At 61.6% G+C, this 14,855-nt stretch overlaps 1 protein-coding gene across 3 annotated transcripts; it reads right to left on the bottom strand.

Annotated features, from left to right (window-relative positions):
• Window positions 1–978: 978 nt before the first annotated feature.
• Window positions 979–9,225, bottom strand: WDR18 (WD repeat domain 18). Of its 3 annotated transcripts, XM_059919005.1 has the most exons (11): window positions 8,977–9,225; window positions 7,649–7,759; window positions 6,354–6,487; window positions 5,930–6,071; window positions 5,286–5,429; window positions 5,133–5,197; window positions 4,923–5,047; window positions 4,532–4,698; window positions 4,288–4,385; window positions 3,771–3,839; window positions 3,446–3,533 (listed from the first exon to the last, which is right to left on the bottom strand). In XM_059919005.1, exons 1-10 carry the CDS (start codon window positions 9,217–9,219, stop codon window positions 3,791–3,793), a joined length of 1,278 nt encoding a protein of 425 aa, XP_059774988.1. In that variant the 5' UTR covers window positions 9,220–9,225; the 3' UTR covers window positions 3,446–3,533; window positions 3,771–3,790. The 3 variants fall into 3 exon arrangements, with proteins under 3 accessions (XP_059774987.1, XP_059774988.1, XP_059774986.1); XM_059919004.1 differs by lacking the exon at window positions 4,288–4,385 and having other exon boundaries at window positions 979–3,533; window positions 8,977–9,224; XM_059919003.1 differs by lacking the exons at window positions 3,446–3,533; window positions 3,771–3,839; window positions 4,288–4,385 and adding an exon at window positions 3,896–4,186.
• Window positions 9,226–14,855: the final 5,630 nt, after the last annotated feature.

The following is a 14,855-nucleotide window of genomic DNA, read 5'->3' on the forward strand; positions in this document are numbered from 1 at the left end:
TCAGTCAGTCAGTCAACAAACATTACTGGCTGCTGGTTCTAGTAGGTACGCGAGCACCCGACAGCGCCTTGGGCCCCCCTGGGACTCACGGGGTAACCCCCTGAAGCCGCCCCATCTCGGGCCCTGCTGTTACGCCTCACCTTCCCCCAAGGCCCACTACTTGCATGACCTGCGCTGGGCGCCCTGGCCTCTGCGCCTCGGCTCCCAGCTTTTTTTTTTCAAGTTTTTTTGTTTTGACGTGGACCATTTTTAGTCTTTATTAAATTGTTACAATATTGCTTCTATTTTATGTTTTGGTTTTTTGGCCCCAAGGCACGTGGGACCTTAGCTCCCCGACCAGAGATCAAACCGGCCGCCCCTGCATTGGAAGGCGGAGTCTCAACCACTGGACCACCAGGGAAGTCCCTCAGCTCCCATCTTTACAAGCTCAATGGTAGTAGTTCTGACCTCCCAGCTACCGTGCACATCAAACAAGTGGACACAGGCAAGGTTTTTTCCTTAATTGTGGTAAAATATACATAATGTAAAGTTCACCATTTTAATCATTTTTAAGTGCACAGCTCGGTGGCATTAAGCACAATCACGTTATGCAGCCTTCCCACCATCACCTCTAGAACTTTCTCATCTTCCCAAACTGAAGCTCTGTCCCCGTGAAACCCTGACTCCCCAGCCCCTCCCCAGCCCCTGGCCCGCACCATCTACTTCCTGTCTCTGTGGATCTGACTCCCCCAGGGACCCTCTGTGAGTGGAAGCAGACAGTATCTGTCCTGTGTCTGGCTTCTCTCACTGAGCATCATGCCCTCAAGGTTCATCCCTTTTGTAGCAGGTGTCAGAATCTCCTTCCTTTGTAAGGCTGAATAATATTCCCTTGTGTGGTTGGACCACACTCTGTTTATCACCTGTCAGTGGCCACTTGGGTTGTCTCCACCTTTTGGCTGTTGTGAATCACACTGCTATTAACACAAGCGTGCAAACATCTCGAGTCTCTTGCTTTAATTTCTTTGGAGGATGCACTCAGGAGGGGGATTGCTGGAGCATATGGTGATTCCACATGTAATTTTTTGATGACCCTCCAGGCTATTGGCCACAGCGGCTGTACCATTTCACCTTCCCACCAGCAGTGCAGAAGGGCTCAGATTTCTCCATCGCCTCCTGACACGTTTTGTTTCTTAAATAACATCTGTCCTGGTGTGTGAGAGGCAGTATGTCACTGCGGTTCACATAAACTCAGCGCACATGCAGGAGTCATCTGTGAATGCTGGGTGCCGCCTGCACCTGCCCCTCTGGCAGTGATGGCCCAGGATTCAGGGTCAAATTGTGCTTCTACAGATTCTTACAGACAGGACAACAGCGGCATTGCTGGCCGTGTGCCTGGCGCCTGTCACACACCTGCTCAGCTGCACACCAGCTCCTGAAGGCTCCTCGCAGGCCGAGGAGGTGTGTGTTCCCTTTTACAGATGACACCGAGCCTCAGGGCCAGGTGTGTGGCTTGCCCAGGGCCATGTGGGGATTTCAGGGAAAGAGGTAAAGGGGCTCCAGCCTTCACGGCCCACCAGCGACCTTCTCTGCAACCAGCTCCCGCCAACCGACCTCCTGTGAACTCTCTCAGCATGGCCCGCGGAAGGGGGACAGGAGACCTTGCAGGCCCACAAGGACAGGTGGCAAGACAGCGCGGGCAAAGACGGTTGCGTGTCAACTGGAGGATCTTCCCAGGCCCAGCCAGGCACCCCCCTTCAGGGCCGAGTCATCAAAGTGACAGCCCCAGGGGTGGGGACCCCACCCAGGGGTGCCTACCCTCACCCCAGCCATGGGTGTGGCAGATGAGCCAGGAGGAATCCCAGGACCCAAGGTGGCAGCTGAGGATCCAGGGCAATGAGAACAATACCCCTGCTCCCCAGGGAAAAACCCAGAGCCCGGGAGGTGGCTGCCAGACATTGGCCGATCCCCAGCCCGTCTCCTGGCCACCTGCCAGCTCCTGCCTGGGACTCCACAAGACAAAGAGCAACACTGGGGCCTCAAAAACTGGCCTCTCCTTCCAAGCCACTGAATCACGGGGCGAGTGCAGACAGCTGGGGGCGTGGGGCAGCGTCCCAGGCAGAGGGCAGCAGGCCTCAGGCTCAGCACCAGGGCTGCCAGGGACCCTCACCAGCGCCAGGGCCTGGGGACGCAGGGCCCGGGCAGGTGAGGTGGCCCTTGGCCCCAGGGGAATCTCAGCCAAATTCTGAGGCCCTCTCCTAATCTTCCGGACCCTCCGGAAACCAAGGGGGTGAGGACGGACTGGACGCAGACTGCAGACAGGAAAACAGCCCTGGGTGCTCTGGGGAGGAGGGCGCAGCTCCGACCCCCAGCTCTGCTCTGATGAGCTGCCTCGCGACCCACTCCCCCACCCCGCCTCACTTCTTGGGATCCACCAGGGGCCCAGGGGCTGCACCTACAATGTGGACCCTATCAGCCAGCAGGACTCCTCTCCTGGCAGCTTCCTGCACAAGGTGGGCCATGAGGGTGGGTGCAGAGCCCCAGCGGGGATGCCCACTAGCTAAAGACATGAACCAGGAGCTAGCCCCCAGCCGAGGTCATTACAGCACCTGCTAAGTCATGTGGATTTTCTGGACCATTAAGCAGGCTGTCATTTGGGGGCAGCTTTCTGGAAGGTTCCATGGGCAGCCTGAGGGACCACCTCTCGGCTGGGCTCCAGGTGCCAGCTGGTGGTGTCCCTGTCTCCCCTTGGCAGTGGGGGTGGGGGTGGGGCCTGGCCTCCCTCCGGCCCCTGACACCAAGAAGGTTCTGGTCAAGATGACCCTGGCCCAGAATTGGCTGCCACCCCAGAGCCAGCTGCCCTGACCCAGGTTGGGGGGACGGGACCAGTGTGACTGCACTGTTGTCCCGGAGTCACTCCTGCCCCTGGGGACCTCGTCCTGCAGCTCCCAGAATGTCCCTGTCCCGTCCCACGGGTGGCATGGCCTCTGGGTCATGGAAAGGCACTGGGGTGGCAGGTGAGTGAAGAGGTGAGAACCCAGGCTTCTCGACGCTAGATCTGAAACTCGGACCCTGTGATGGCTACGGTGAGGTCCCTGAAGCAGGTCCCGCCACCGGGGTCCTGAGCCCAGCGTGGGCACAAGGAGGCCGAGAGGCAGGATTTCAGGTCTTTTGTTAGACACGGCACAGCACCAACACGACATGGCAGGTCACGGGAGGACAGCAGGTCAACACTGGACCACACCCCCTGGTGGGCAGATCCAAATGATAGGACGCCGGCAGAGGATGGGCTCAGGCCTCGGGCCTCGGGGTCTGCCAGCCAGTCGGGAGGGTCCTGGGGGGAGCCCAGGGGGCAGGTCCGAGTGTGGGTCCGGGCAACGCGCGTGCTCACTGGGCCTCACTTGGCCGGGGTCGGGCACATGCGCTCACTTGGCCGGCCGAGTGATGATGCGCGTGGAGAAGTCGAATAGGTCGCGGTTGATCTTGCGCAGGTTCCGCACCTCGTCCTCCAGCTCTGCCACGCGGATCCGTAGCTGGTCCTGGCCACCCAGCACGTTCTGGGGGAGGGCGGTAGAGTGCTCAGAGCGGGAGGGGCCTCAGGCATCCCAGCGGCAGGCAGCGGGGCGGGGCTGGCACTGAGGGCCACTGTCCCCACCGTCCATGACAGAGGGTGGGGCGGGGGCACATCCCTTCCAACCCACAGCCCAGGCCCCCTGCCGCCCTTCCCTCCGGACAAGCCCCCATCTTGGGCCCCGCCCCTCCCCTCCCCCATCCTGGGGCCTCTCCCCGCCCACCTTCTCCAACGTGCTGCACATCACCCCGTGCAGCTGTTCCACCCGCTCCAGGTAGCTGGGCTCTGACCCCTGGAACAGACGGGGTCACGTTAGCCAGCCACTCCCATCAAGCCTCGAGGGACGAGCAGCCCCACAGTCGGCTAGAGCCTCCAGCCCTGGGAGGGCTCACCCGCCCGGTGAGATGATGGACCCTGCTGCTGCCCAGAGGCCATCCGTCTCCCGCTGGACCCCGTCTGGGCACGCTGCCCTGGGCCAGCAGCCCGGAGCCTGGCACAGCCATCCATCAGGCCGCCGGGAGGGGCGTGGACAGCCCCGAAGGCTCGTGTGACTCCGAGGCGCAGAGACAGCAGACAGAGCCCGGCCTCAGTGTGCAAGGCTGGCCACGCTGAGGACAGGCAGGGAGGGGCCCCGGGGGCCTGGAGGGGCAGGCAGGCCGTCATGGAAGGGGGTCCCATGGGCACTGGGGCTGTGAGCTCTCCCGCCACCCAGCTGGGGAAGGTGGCTGCACGTGCACAACCTCTGGGTCCTGATCGGCCCCTGGAACAACACCCTGTGCGTGGCCCGCTCCCTCTCTGGAAGGTTCCAGGGCTTCCTGAGGTCAGGGCAGCCATCAGGCTGTCCTCAACGACAAGGGCAAAGAAGCCTCTTCAGCAGAGGAGAACGTGGAAGGTCCCCACCAGGACCCAACCCAAGGGCACCCAGAGCCACACCGCAGAGGCTGAGGCCCAAGGGTGGGGGTCCCAGCTGAGGGCGAGACATACCTGCTGGTGGAGGCCCAGGCGCAGCGTGAGGCCCCCGTGGCGCGGCTCATCCCCATGCTCCGTGCCCAGCAGGTGCTTGTTGAAGTGGGGCAAGGGCAGGCTGGGCCTGAAGTCGGAGCTCAGCATGCTGATGGGCGCCAGCATGATGCAGGCGTTGGTCACGGGGCCTGGGGCGGGCAAGCGGCGATCGGGACCCACCCTCAATGGGTCCGGGCTCCCACCCTCCGCTCCTCCAGCCACCCACCTGGCCCTGACACTCCCGTGCATTCCCGTCCGCACCCTCCACGAGGCAAACCCTGGGTCCTTGCTCCAGCCCCGGGCTGCCCGCGGTGTGGACAAAAGGGCAAGGCCCCCCGGGCCCAGGGCCTCCAGGAGGGCGGTGCGCGCCCACCTTTGAGAGCCACCGTCCTGAGGCACTGCTGGCTCTGCACATCCCAGAGGCGCACCGTCTCGTCGTGGGAGCCCGAGAGGAGCACGCTGCCGTCCGTGGACACTGACAGGCAGGTCACCTGGTTCCTGGGGACAGACAGGTCACCTGGCGCCCGGAGGAGGGCGGCACAATGACCCCCCCACCACCTCCTGGTCGACCCCGTCCCCGTACCTGTGCCCTCTGAACACCTTCCCGTGGTCCTGCTCCGGCTGGAAGCTCTTCTCTCTCTGCCCGGGCTGTGGAAATGGGAGGGCCGGTGAGCACAAGGCACGCCTGCGTCTCAGCCCCAAGCCGCGCACCCCCCGGCCCCCCACGCCCACTCACCCAGGTGCAGAGGTCGACCTGGAAGATGGAGCCGTCACTGCCACCGCAGAACATGTGATGCTCAGCCAGGTCCATGGTCACGGCCATGATGCTCACGTCGAAGAGCACAGACAGCAGCAGCTCACCGGAGGAGATCTCCCACAGCTGCGGGCAGGGGCGAGGGCGGGGGCATGGGTCTGAGAGCGGCTGAGCCCGGCCGGGAGACTCTGGACGCCACAGGAACCTCAGACAGCAGCTGTCACCACGGGGGTCTTGGGGGTTCAGAGACCTGGTTCTCATGCTGGGACCCCTCGCCACCACCGGCTTCAGTTACTGCAGCCCCCAGGCCACCACCAGGTCGGCCCTGGACTGCCCCAACCAGGGACGAAGACTTGGGGACTCCCTCAAATCCCCTGAGGCTTGGCCAGGAGCTGCCAGGAGCTGCCAGGTGCAGTGGTCAAGTGGGAATTTCCAAGCCGACACAGGCCTGGGCTGCCCCCCCCGACCCCGGACGTCCTTGAGGCCGAAGGCAGCGGGGGATTAAGAGCTGTCGGGACCCACCAGCCAGCGGGAGGAGATGACGCTCTGGCTCCCGTGGGCCAGGAACCCGCCAGCCGCCGGGCTCAGCTCACAGATCCACTGCAGGGGTCAGGGCAGGGCCCTACCTTCACTGTCTGGTCCAGCGAGGCGGTGGCCACCCGGGCCAGGGGCCCACCAAAGCCGCAGTGCAGGTCTGTGATGGGGAGGGTGTGGCGAGACCACACGTGCCGGGGTCCGGGGGTCCGGGAGGGGTCTGCCTGCAGCACGCTTGGGGGTGGGGGAGGAGCCGGATCTCAGCAGGGAGGGCGGCCCACATCTCGACGCCTTTATACCCTGTCTCCGGGCAGTAACCAGGCCCCCTCACCCGAATAAAAGTCCTGGGTAGCTGCCCAGGGCCCCGTCCTCCTGGCACCAGCCTACCTGGCCCGGAGCCCCTTCCCACCCCGGGGCCTGGCCTCTCTGCACAGCAGGCTCCCCACCCTCGTGGTTAAGGCCTTGCCCGGCCAGAGACCACAGCCGGATGGGGAGCCGCCAGGGCCAGGGCTCTACCTGCAGAGGCTCCAAGCCAGCACCAGGCAGTCCTTGCCCCCCGAGACGAAGTGGCTGCTGTCCCCCGTGAACTGTAGGCACGACACATCCTGGTAGTGGCGGCTCAGGATGACCAGAAGGTTCCCTGTGGAAACCTGGGGAGGCAGAAGGGCACCGGGTCACGGGGAGCCCTGGGGGAGGGAGGGCCCGCCCCAGGCCCCCTGCACCAGTGCTTGGCCTGCGGCTCTGAAGTGAACAGGGAGGCTGGGGGGTCATGCCCCCTCGGGTCCTGCCAGCACCTGTTCCCACCCTATCCCCAGTGAGATAACACAGCCCCAGGGAAGGTGTGAGCGAGGGGACAAGGCCGAGGGGGGGCTGGTGAGGGAGGGTCTCTCCAGGATCAGCTGGACCCAGGGCTGATCCTTGCAGGCACAGCTGCAAGTCACCATCTTCTGAGCTGGCTGGCGGGGGGCACAGATGCTGCCGTGGGTTGAACTGTGTTCCCCAGACACACGTGTCCATGCCCAACCTCCGGAACCTGTGACCTCCCTTGAACAGGACATAATCTCTGGAGATGTAATCAATTCAGATGAGGTGACATGGGAGTGAGGTGGCCACTGTCTCTGTAAGAGGAACACCTGGACACAGACACAGCCGCTCACCCCCCGCAAAAGGAAGGACAGAGGCTACACACAGAGGAGGATACAGGCGTCAGAAAGCCCCCAGCCTGCGTGCCAGCCTTCAGTCGGCCCCGTGGGGCGCCCCCTCGTGGCCACAGCTCACGCTGGCCAGGAATTCTCCAAGAGGGTGGGGAGCCAGGACCACACAGTGTCCCCCATCAAGGAGGCCAACCACCTGAGACGTCTGCTGATGGCGGACAGGCCGCTGACGTCTGCCCACACCCCCTGCACCAGCTTGGCAGCGAGCAGAGGAAGGATTTCTACCACAGGGCGACCTGCCTCCGTTTCTCTCCCTGCGCCTGAGCAAGACCTCTTAGTTTCAGAATCACATACTGAAGTTTAAGAGCCCCGGGGTGAGATTACCAGCTCCCTCTCATCTCTTCGGGCCTCGGACAGTCCACAGAGAACAGTCGGTTCTCTTTGCTGATCTCTGGGGCAGCCAGGAAGGTCGTTTTGCTGGTGCCGAGGTCAGGAAAGGCCTTATCTTGTTGCCTCAGATCCTGCACTGTCTACGCAGGAAGTCAGGTGAGCTTCCCCCCCAAACGTAACAGACTGTCGGTGACAACTGGGTCAGTGATCTCAGCTGGCAGCCCGCGGGCTGAGACCGCCACCCCGGTTCTGTGCTCCTATGCTCACCTCCCACAGGTATATGCTCTCTGCGATCCCTGCCAGAACGTAGAGGCCGTTGGGCGACGTGGTGAGACAGGTGACCGGTCCGGGGCACATGATCTTCTGCTGAAGCTGGTCCTAGACAAAGAAGAAGCTTCTGAGTTTCATGCCTGATGGGGGAGCAGGGGGAAGTGAGGCAAGTGGGAGGGGCACCCAGACAGCTGGTAAGTCCAGGAGAACTAGAAAGAGGAGTTGGGGACAGAGGTGGTTTGACCAAATCCATGGTTCAGGAACGGGGGTATTTGCTCCAGCTGAGGCTTTGCAGGGCGGGGGTGGAGGTGGAGGCCTGTGGATTCTCCTGAAAAGCAAGACAGCACTGCGACTTCCCGTGCTCCCAGCTCCCAGTGCCGGGGAAGGGGGGGGGAGGGGCCAGGTTTGGTCCCCAGGGAACTAGATCTCGCGTGCCCCAACTAAAGATCCCACACGCAGCAACGAAGATCCCATCTGCCACAGCTAAGACCTGGCGCAGCCAAATAAACGAATAAATAAATAAATATTAAAAAAAAAAAAAAAAAGGCAAGACAGTACGTCTCTGGACTGGGGGTCAGAGGAACCATCTGGCCACTAGGCTTTTGCCCCAGTCCTGCATCCCCTGAAGTCTCGCCTGGGACCTTGAGCGTCAGTTTCTAAATGTCTAAAATGGAACAAATTCTCGAGTTTGTGTGTGGACCACACCAGGCAGAGCCAGAACACAGAGCTTGCCGAAGGAGATGTCAGCTGGCAAAAACAGGTGGCGAGCAGCTTCAGGGGCTGCGTTTTGAAATTTCTGTAGGAGAAACCGTGGGCCCTAATGGCGAAAAATAAGCGTCTTTTTAGAGGTGATAAATACACGAATCTCCGGGCTCCCCTTCAGCGGGCTCCCCCAGGCCTTGGACCTTCACCCTCCAAGCCCACGATACCCACGGAACCCCTAAGGCAAACTCCTTTCAATTACACTTCCCGCCCCACGCCGGCTCCAGCGCACGGCCCCCAAGGAACCCACACCCAGCTCTCCTTGTGCGCGTGCGCACCGCTGGCTGCCCAGAGGCCCGCCCGCCACACCTCCAAGCTGCAGCCCACCCTCAGCTCGGCGCGTGCGCGCAGCGCCCTAACCTCTGCTACCGACGCCGGGCGCGCGGCTCCCTACCCCCCCTCAAAAAGCCCCCAGACCCGCGCGTGCGCAGAGCATCCTAACAGGATTCCCCACTTCCCACCGGGGTTCAGGGCCCGTGCGGCCCCCACCGCCCCCTCTTCCGACCCCAGGCCCGTGCGCCCCGCGCATCCCGCCAACGGCGCCCGGGCGCGCGCCGCCGAACCTTCCTCTGTAGCTCCCAGGCGCTGATGTAGTTCTTGCCCAGCTGCGCCGCCAGCAAGTACTCGCCATTGAGCAGCGCCAGGCCGCGAGGCCCGGCCTGGCCGCCGCGGTACGTGAGCAGATTGGCGCCCGAGTGCAGCTCCCACACGACGCAACTCCACAGCTGGGCCGCCGAGTCGGTACACACGGCCACCTCCATGGGCGCCGCCATCTTTCCTTCTCCACCGCCCCGGACATGTGTCATCACCAGCGAGACGCGGGCGACTGCGCCGTGCCGGCTAGAGCGGTGCCCACGTTGCCCGGCTCCCGGCGGCTGGCCGACCCGAGCGTGCGCACAGGACTCGGGGAGGGGGCCGCCCTGTGAATCAGGTGGGCTCTTGTTTCCCGCTCCGCGGAGAATCAAGGGGCGCACCGCCTGGTTAGAGATCTTGGAAGGAGATTTCTTCCAAAAATAGATGGAGAAACCAAGGCCGAGAGTCTCCTGAGAGCAGTTAGTAGCTTCAGAGCCTGGAGGTCTGGCTTGGCCATTTCCAGTGGGCGCTTTTGGTCAAGCACTCAACCTCTCGGATGATGATGATGATGATTTTTAACGTGCAGATATTGAATACCGACCTCACAGGCCCGAATGAGACATTGTACGTAAAACAGACTACGCACCTAACATAACAGGTAGCTGATGTTCAAAACGTAGTTAGACGCATATTCACGGATCCATCGTCCGCCTCCCCCTGGACTTTTCTTCGGGGGCCACAAAATCCACATTTTTATTTCGGCAACTTGGTGCGGGTCGAACAAGTCGCGAGCTCCGTCTGGGGAGCACCCAACAATCTCGCGTCAGCGCTGCCGGCCGCAGGCCACGTCTACAAACAGTGCATTTTAAAATGTGGTATTAGTTGTTAACCTTTGAAAAGGGGGAATTTCGCTCAGGAGTCGTGGTCTCATGGCTGTCCTGGGCGGCGTACCCACAAGCAACGTTGGGGAGACTGGGTGCGGGGTGCGTCCCCCAACCCCGCTCTGCCATCCGACAGAGGATAGTGGAGAGGAGAGCGGAGGAGGGGCCTTCCTGGAGGAGGAACGGCGCCCGGAGCTGGGGCTCCGCAGCCCCAGACCCGGCCGCCAGGTGGCAGGCTCGAGCCACCGACCGGGATGCCGGTCGGAGTTGCTCCCAGCCCAGGGGCCACCGCAAGAAGCAGCAACCGGGAGGAGGGGCGTCAGGGGGGACCTGCCTGAATTGGAGGAGGGGCTTCCCAGAGCAGGTGTCCTTAGAGCGGGAACTAACAACCTGAAGAGAAAGGGGCAGAGGTGCGTGCAAAGGCTCTGAGGCAGATCATGGAGGGGGAAGCTGGATATGGGGACCTGGATTTTATTTTATCCCCGGCGGAGGGTGGGGGGAGGTCATGTGAAACTGAAGAACTTTTGTAAATTGAGGAGAGCTGGGTGTCCAAACCTCCAGAAGCTGCCAAAAGGGGACACTGAGGCAAGGACCATCTAGTCCAAAGACAGAAGGGAGCTAGAACCAACTGTTCCTGATTTCCACCCCCAGAACCGGCTGATGCTCCCTCCCTGGTTCCTCAAACTTTTTTCCTTTTTTTCTTACTGTGAATAAGAAAAATGAAGCACTTTGAATGCGAGTTTACATTTTTCAGATACTTTTTTCCCAAAACCACATCTTTCTTTGAATCCTGAATCCTGGGCATTCTGTGGAGCTCCATTTGAGAATGGGCACATTCTGCGACCCCCGGGGGTGGACCAAGGTAGCCTTCTTCTAACCACCAACTCAGGGCTTGAACCTGGTCCTTCTGAGCAGCGGGGCAGGTCACTGCACAGCTCTGGGCCTCAGTTTCCCCATGTGCAAATCAGGGATGCTGATTCGAGCCCTGGGTGTGTGTCCTCATCTGCGGAGGTCTGGCCTGGAAGTTGCCAAGCACCCAGGTTCCAAGACGCAGGATGGGCCCTGCAGGTTCCGGTTGCAGGGGGACCAGTTGTGCAAATAGAAGTCGCTGTTGTGGACACTCAGGCAGGGGCAGGCCCGGGCTCTGCTGGAGGGCAGGGCAGCTGGAGTGCTGGCCCGGCCCCCTCCCAGGCCTCTCTCTCCACTCCTCCTGTTTCCCCTCCACCCCTCCTGGGGGGACCCAGCTCGGCCAGGCTGCTGTGTGAGGTCAGAGGTCACCCCACCCCCAGCCTGGTTCCGGAATGAGGACAGACCAGTTGTGTCAGAAGGGCAGGACAAAAGCCACACTTTGGGGGCCTCTCGGACCACCCAGCCACCAGACCTCCTTGGTGCCAGCCTGGCTCCTGGTCCTAGGTCCACTAAATCCTAGGCCTGGAGGGCATGAGGCTGGCGGCGGGAGCAGGACGGGGAAACTGAGGCACAGAGGTCTGCACAACCCCTCCGGGTCTAAGCCCCGCATTCTTCATTCCCTACACATGTACTGAGCGCCTCCTGTTTGCAGGCCCAGGGTACACACTGCCCCATCTCACCCCCTGCCCACCTGGGGCGGCGGGGACCCAAAACAAACCCAGCAGCCCTGGCCTTTGTGGGGCCGCCCCGTTAAATGCACTAATGGTGGAGGGGAAGGCGGATGACTCAAGCGAAAACCCTCTTCTTTTTCCGGCTTCCTTTCATCCAAACCTTCCTTTGGCTTCTGGTGGGCTCCCGCAGCTCCGCTGATCAGACATGGTTTTGAGTTTCACCTGGGAGGCTCCCTGGGCCTCCTCACAAGCACAGAGCAGGAGGCCCAGCAGGCGGGAGGCTCCTCAGGGATCTGGGAGGCTGGGGAGGAGGTGGCGGGGCCCGACCCCCTCCCTGCTTCCCCCCTGCCCCAGGGCTGTGTGACCTCAGGGCCTCTTGCCCCATCTCTGGGCCTCTTCAGAGGAGGAATGAAGATGTTGGACAGGCCGATCCAGTTTGCTGAATGGGCCTTTTTAAAACAAAAAAACAAACAAAACAAAAAAACACTTTTCCTTTACCTCCCTGGGGGGGCAGGGGGCTCTGAGGGGCAGGTGGGTTGACCCCTGTCCTCTGACCTCTCCTGGTCCCCCGGGCCCGCAGAGGCTGGAACCACGTGGATGGGCCACAGGGAGGCATCTGCAACAGGAGGAGTGAGTTGTTTTTCCTCACTCAAAGCAGACCTGGGGGCTGACCCCGGCGGGAGGGACCGGCCCAGGCCAGCCGTGGCCGGAGCAGGTGGCAGGGGAGCCAGGTGGCAGGAGGCCCGCCCTGCCCACCATCCGGCCACGCTGACCTTGAGCCCGTCACGTCCTCTGGGCAGGGGGTGGGGGCGAGAGGTGGCTGAGGAATGCATGCCCAGAAAATCCTGCTGTGCTGGTTTGCCTCTGTGGGGTTTCCCTTCCACGTGCCCTGAGCCCAGGGGTCGCAAACTGCCCCCAGGGCTGAGCCCGCCCCTTGGTCTGCTTTCTTTGGGGCCACAAGTCAAGTGTAGAAATGTGGACTGAACCACAGCAGGAAGGCTGGGGGTTGGGGGGGCAGAGTGGACCCCTGTCACGGCCAAGACTGCTTGGGCTGCTCCCAGTGGACGTGGGGCAGCTCCTGCATCTCACCCACAGAAGGTCAGGGTGACACCACCCAGCACTGCTGACATGGGGGAGGGTCGTCCTCTGTGGGCCCCCCCCCCCCACTCGATGCCAGGAGCGCACACATCCCTGGACGTGGCCCAGTGTCCCCTGGGGGGGCACAGTCCCTGCTGGACGCCGTCTGGGTCAGGCCCTGTGCTTTCTGCTGCCAGGACCCAGGGTGCGGGTGGGGCGACGCCCAAAAAACCACCACAGGAGCCGTTCTCTGTTAAAAGTCAGAAGTGTTTTGTCTTGTTTTAATATTTCATCAGCTTTACAGGGTTACAATTGTCTTAAATATTTCTGAAGTTTAAATACAATCTGCATAATAATGTTATAAAATGTAAACTTTCAGTGTTCTTTTAAATTTCAAAATCACACCTTTTTTTTTCTTTTTTTCTTTTTTTGGTCTTTTTTTTTTTTTCCCCTCCCTTTTAATACCTGAATATCCTGCAAAAACTGAAATAAATCGTCACAGGCTGCCCCGCCGCGGCCAGGGCGCGACAGGCTGGGCCCGGCCAGAGGTAGAGAGTAGTTTTACATCTTTTTATTAGAAGTTTTTTTTTTCCCTTTAACCTGAGTTCAGGCGCGGTCCCCACGCCCTCTGACAAACCCCAGAGAAACTGAAATTTCACATGTCAGGAATGAAAGGCTGAAGTCATGTTTGCCAAGAAAAAATGCAGAAGCAAAATTAAGGGGAAAAAAAAAAAAAAAAGGATGGTAGTGGGCAAAAATGCTAACAGTGAGAAAAGTGACTGTACAAACACACAACTATTACAAACCAACCCGCCACCCCATGCCCCGTCCCGCCCCCCCGCCCGCCCCCCCAGCCGGACAGCTACAGCCCTGCGGCCGGTTTGGAGGTCACAAGGAAGGTTCTAGAAGCAGCCCATCCACAAGCATCTCCAGAGCAGGGGAGCCTCTGGAGCCCCTCTCCACCCTGAATTTGGGGGTCCCCACCCTCAGCATGCTGCTAAGCCCCACCTGTTCTGAAATGAACAGCACTCAGCCCCCATCCCCGTCCCGGTTTGCATAAGGGGTGCTGAGCGGCACCCCAGAAACCCCCCCCCCCCACTGACAGGCGGGGTTGGGAGTGTGGGGGGCTGATGGGGGCACCCCAGGCAAAGGCAGGGCCCCCTGGGGGCTGAGCGCCTGCTGGCCCCGGGCCCCCCTCGCGTTTCCACGGCCGGTAGACTCCCCCCATCCTGGGCCCACGCCCCCCCAACCCCATCCCCTACAATCATCAGCGTCGCCCAGCACCGCAGGCACACCCTGAGTTAGACCCGGGGGAAGGCGCCTCTCCTGCAGGACACCCGCTCCCCCAGACACACGTGGATGCTCAACAGGACACACGGGGGTGGGACCCTGAGCTGGGGGCTGGTGGGGGTGGGCGGCCGGGCGGGGGTTTTGGCATCAAAAGTCAGACCTGAGGTAGAAAGAAACTCGCAGCAGAGACCCCCCCCACCCACGCGGCCGGCAGAATGGGGGGCGGAGGGGGGGGGCAGAGGGCAGCCTCCCACGCTCCTGCCGTCAGGTGGGGGGAGAGGAGAGGGAGAAGGTGGGGTGATGGCGAGGGGGGCAGATTGTGTCTGGGGACAAAAGGATCCCCCTCCCACAATGATTGTGCCGCTGCAGTGAGAGAAGGGAGGGGAGAACCTTCCAGAAGGAAAAGCAGGAAGAAAGCCCCACGCCCAGCGCTACCCCCTCCTGGAAGGGTGGGGGGCGTCAGCGACCCTGAGATATACCAAGGAAACGGGCTCCCTCCCAAAGATTGGGGTGGGGGTGAGCTCAGGACCACCCTCATGGTCTGCAAGGCAACAAGATGACGCCTGGGTCTGGAGGCCGGAGGCGGCCAGCGGTGCCCTGCCGCTCCGGGCTCGTTAGGCCGGGCTCCCTGGGCCCAATTAGAGGTTCCAGGCTCACCCTGGGAACAGCTGAGTTCCTCCCACCCCACCCCAGAGGAACGTGAAAGAGCGTTACCTTGTGGGAGCTACGGCCCCACCCAACACCACCTGGTCCCCCGGGACCCCAAACCGCGCCTGGGTTTAGGACGGATGTGCAGCTCGCCTGGTGGAGACCTTCACCAGCCCTGAACTAATGCCCCCCCAGCTGTGCCCCACCCGATGCCCACCTTCTGACCCGGGGGACAGGGTCACAGAGGGAGGGGCGCGGCCCCTTCTCGGCCTCTATTTAGTTCCTTTAGTTACTGCAGGGCCCCCAGGAAGTAAGAAGGGACAAAGTGGAGGAGATGAAAATGCTGGGGGGAGGGGTGGTGTTCAGGGTGCCGTGGCCCCACAGAAACCCTGC

Source organism: Balaenoptera ricei, chromosome 3 (genome assembly GCF_028023285.1).
Source record: "Balaenoptera ricei isolate mBalRic1 chromosome 3, mBalRic1.hap2, whole genome shotgun sequence".
Lineage (NCBI taxonomy): Eukaryota > Metazoa > Chordata > Mammalia > Artiodactyla > Balaenopteridae > Balaenoptera > Balaenoptera ricei.

Bases quoted from the DNA above. Each gene is read 5' to 3' on its own strand.
- WDR18 (XM_059919003.1), bottom strand. From the start codon at position 9,219: ATGACACATGTCCGGGGCGGTGGAGAAGGAAAGATGGCGGCGCCCATG. The intron at 7,760-8,976 runs GTTCGGCGGCGC...TTCTTTGTCTAG, and splicing joins CCTGGGAGCTACAGAGGAAG to GACCAGCTTCAGCAGAAGAT. The intron at 5,430-5,929 runs GTAGGGCCCTGC...CCCTGCCCGCAG, and splicing joins CGCTGGACCAGACAGTGAAG to CTGTGGGAGATCTCCTCCGG.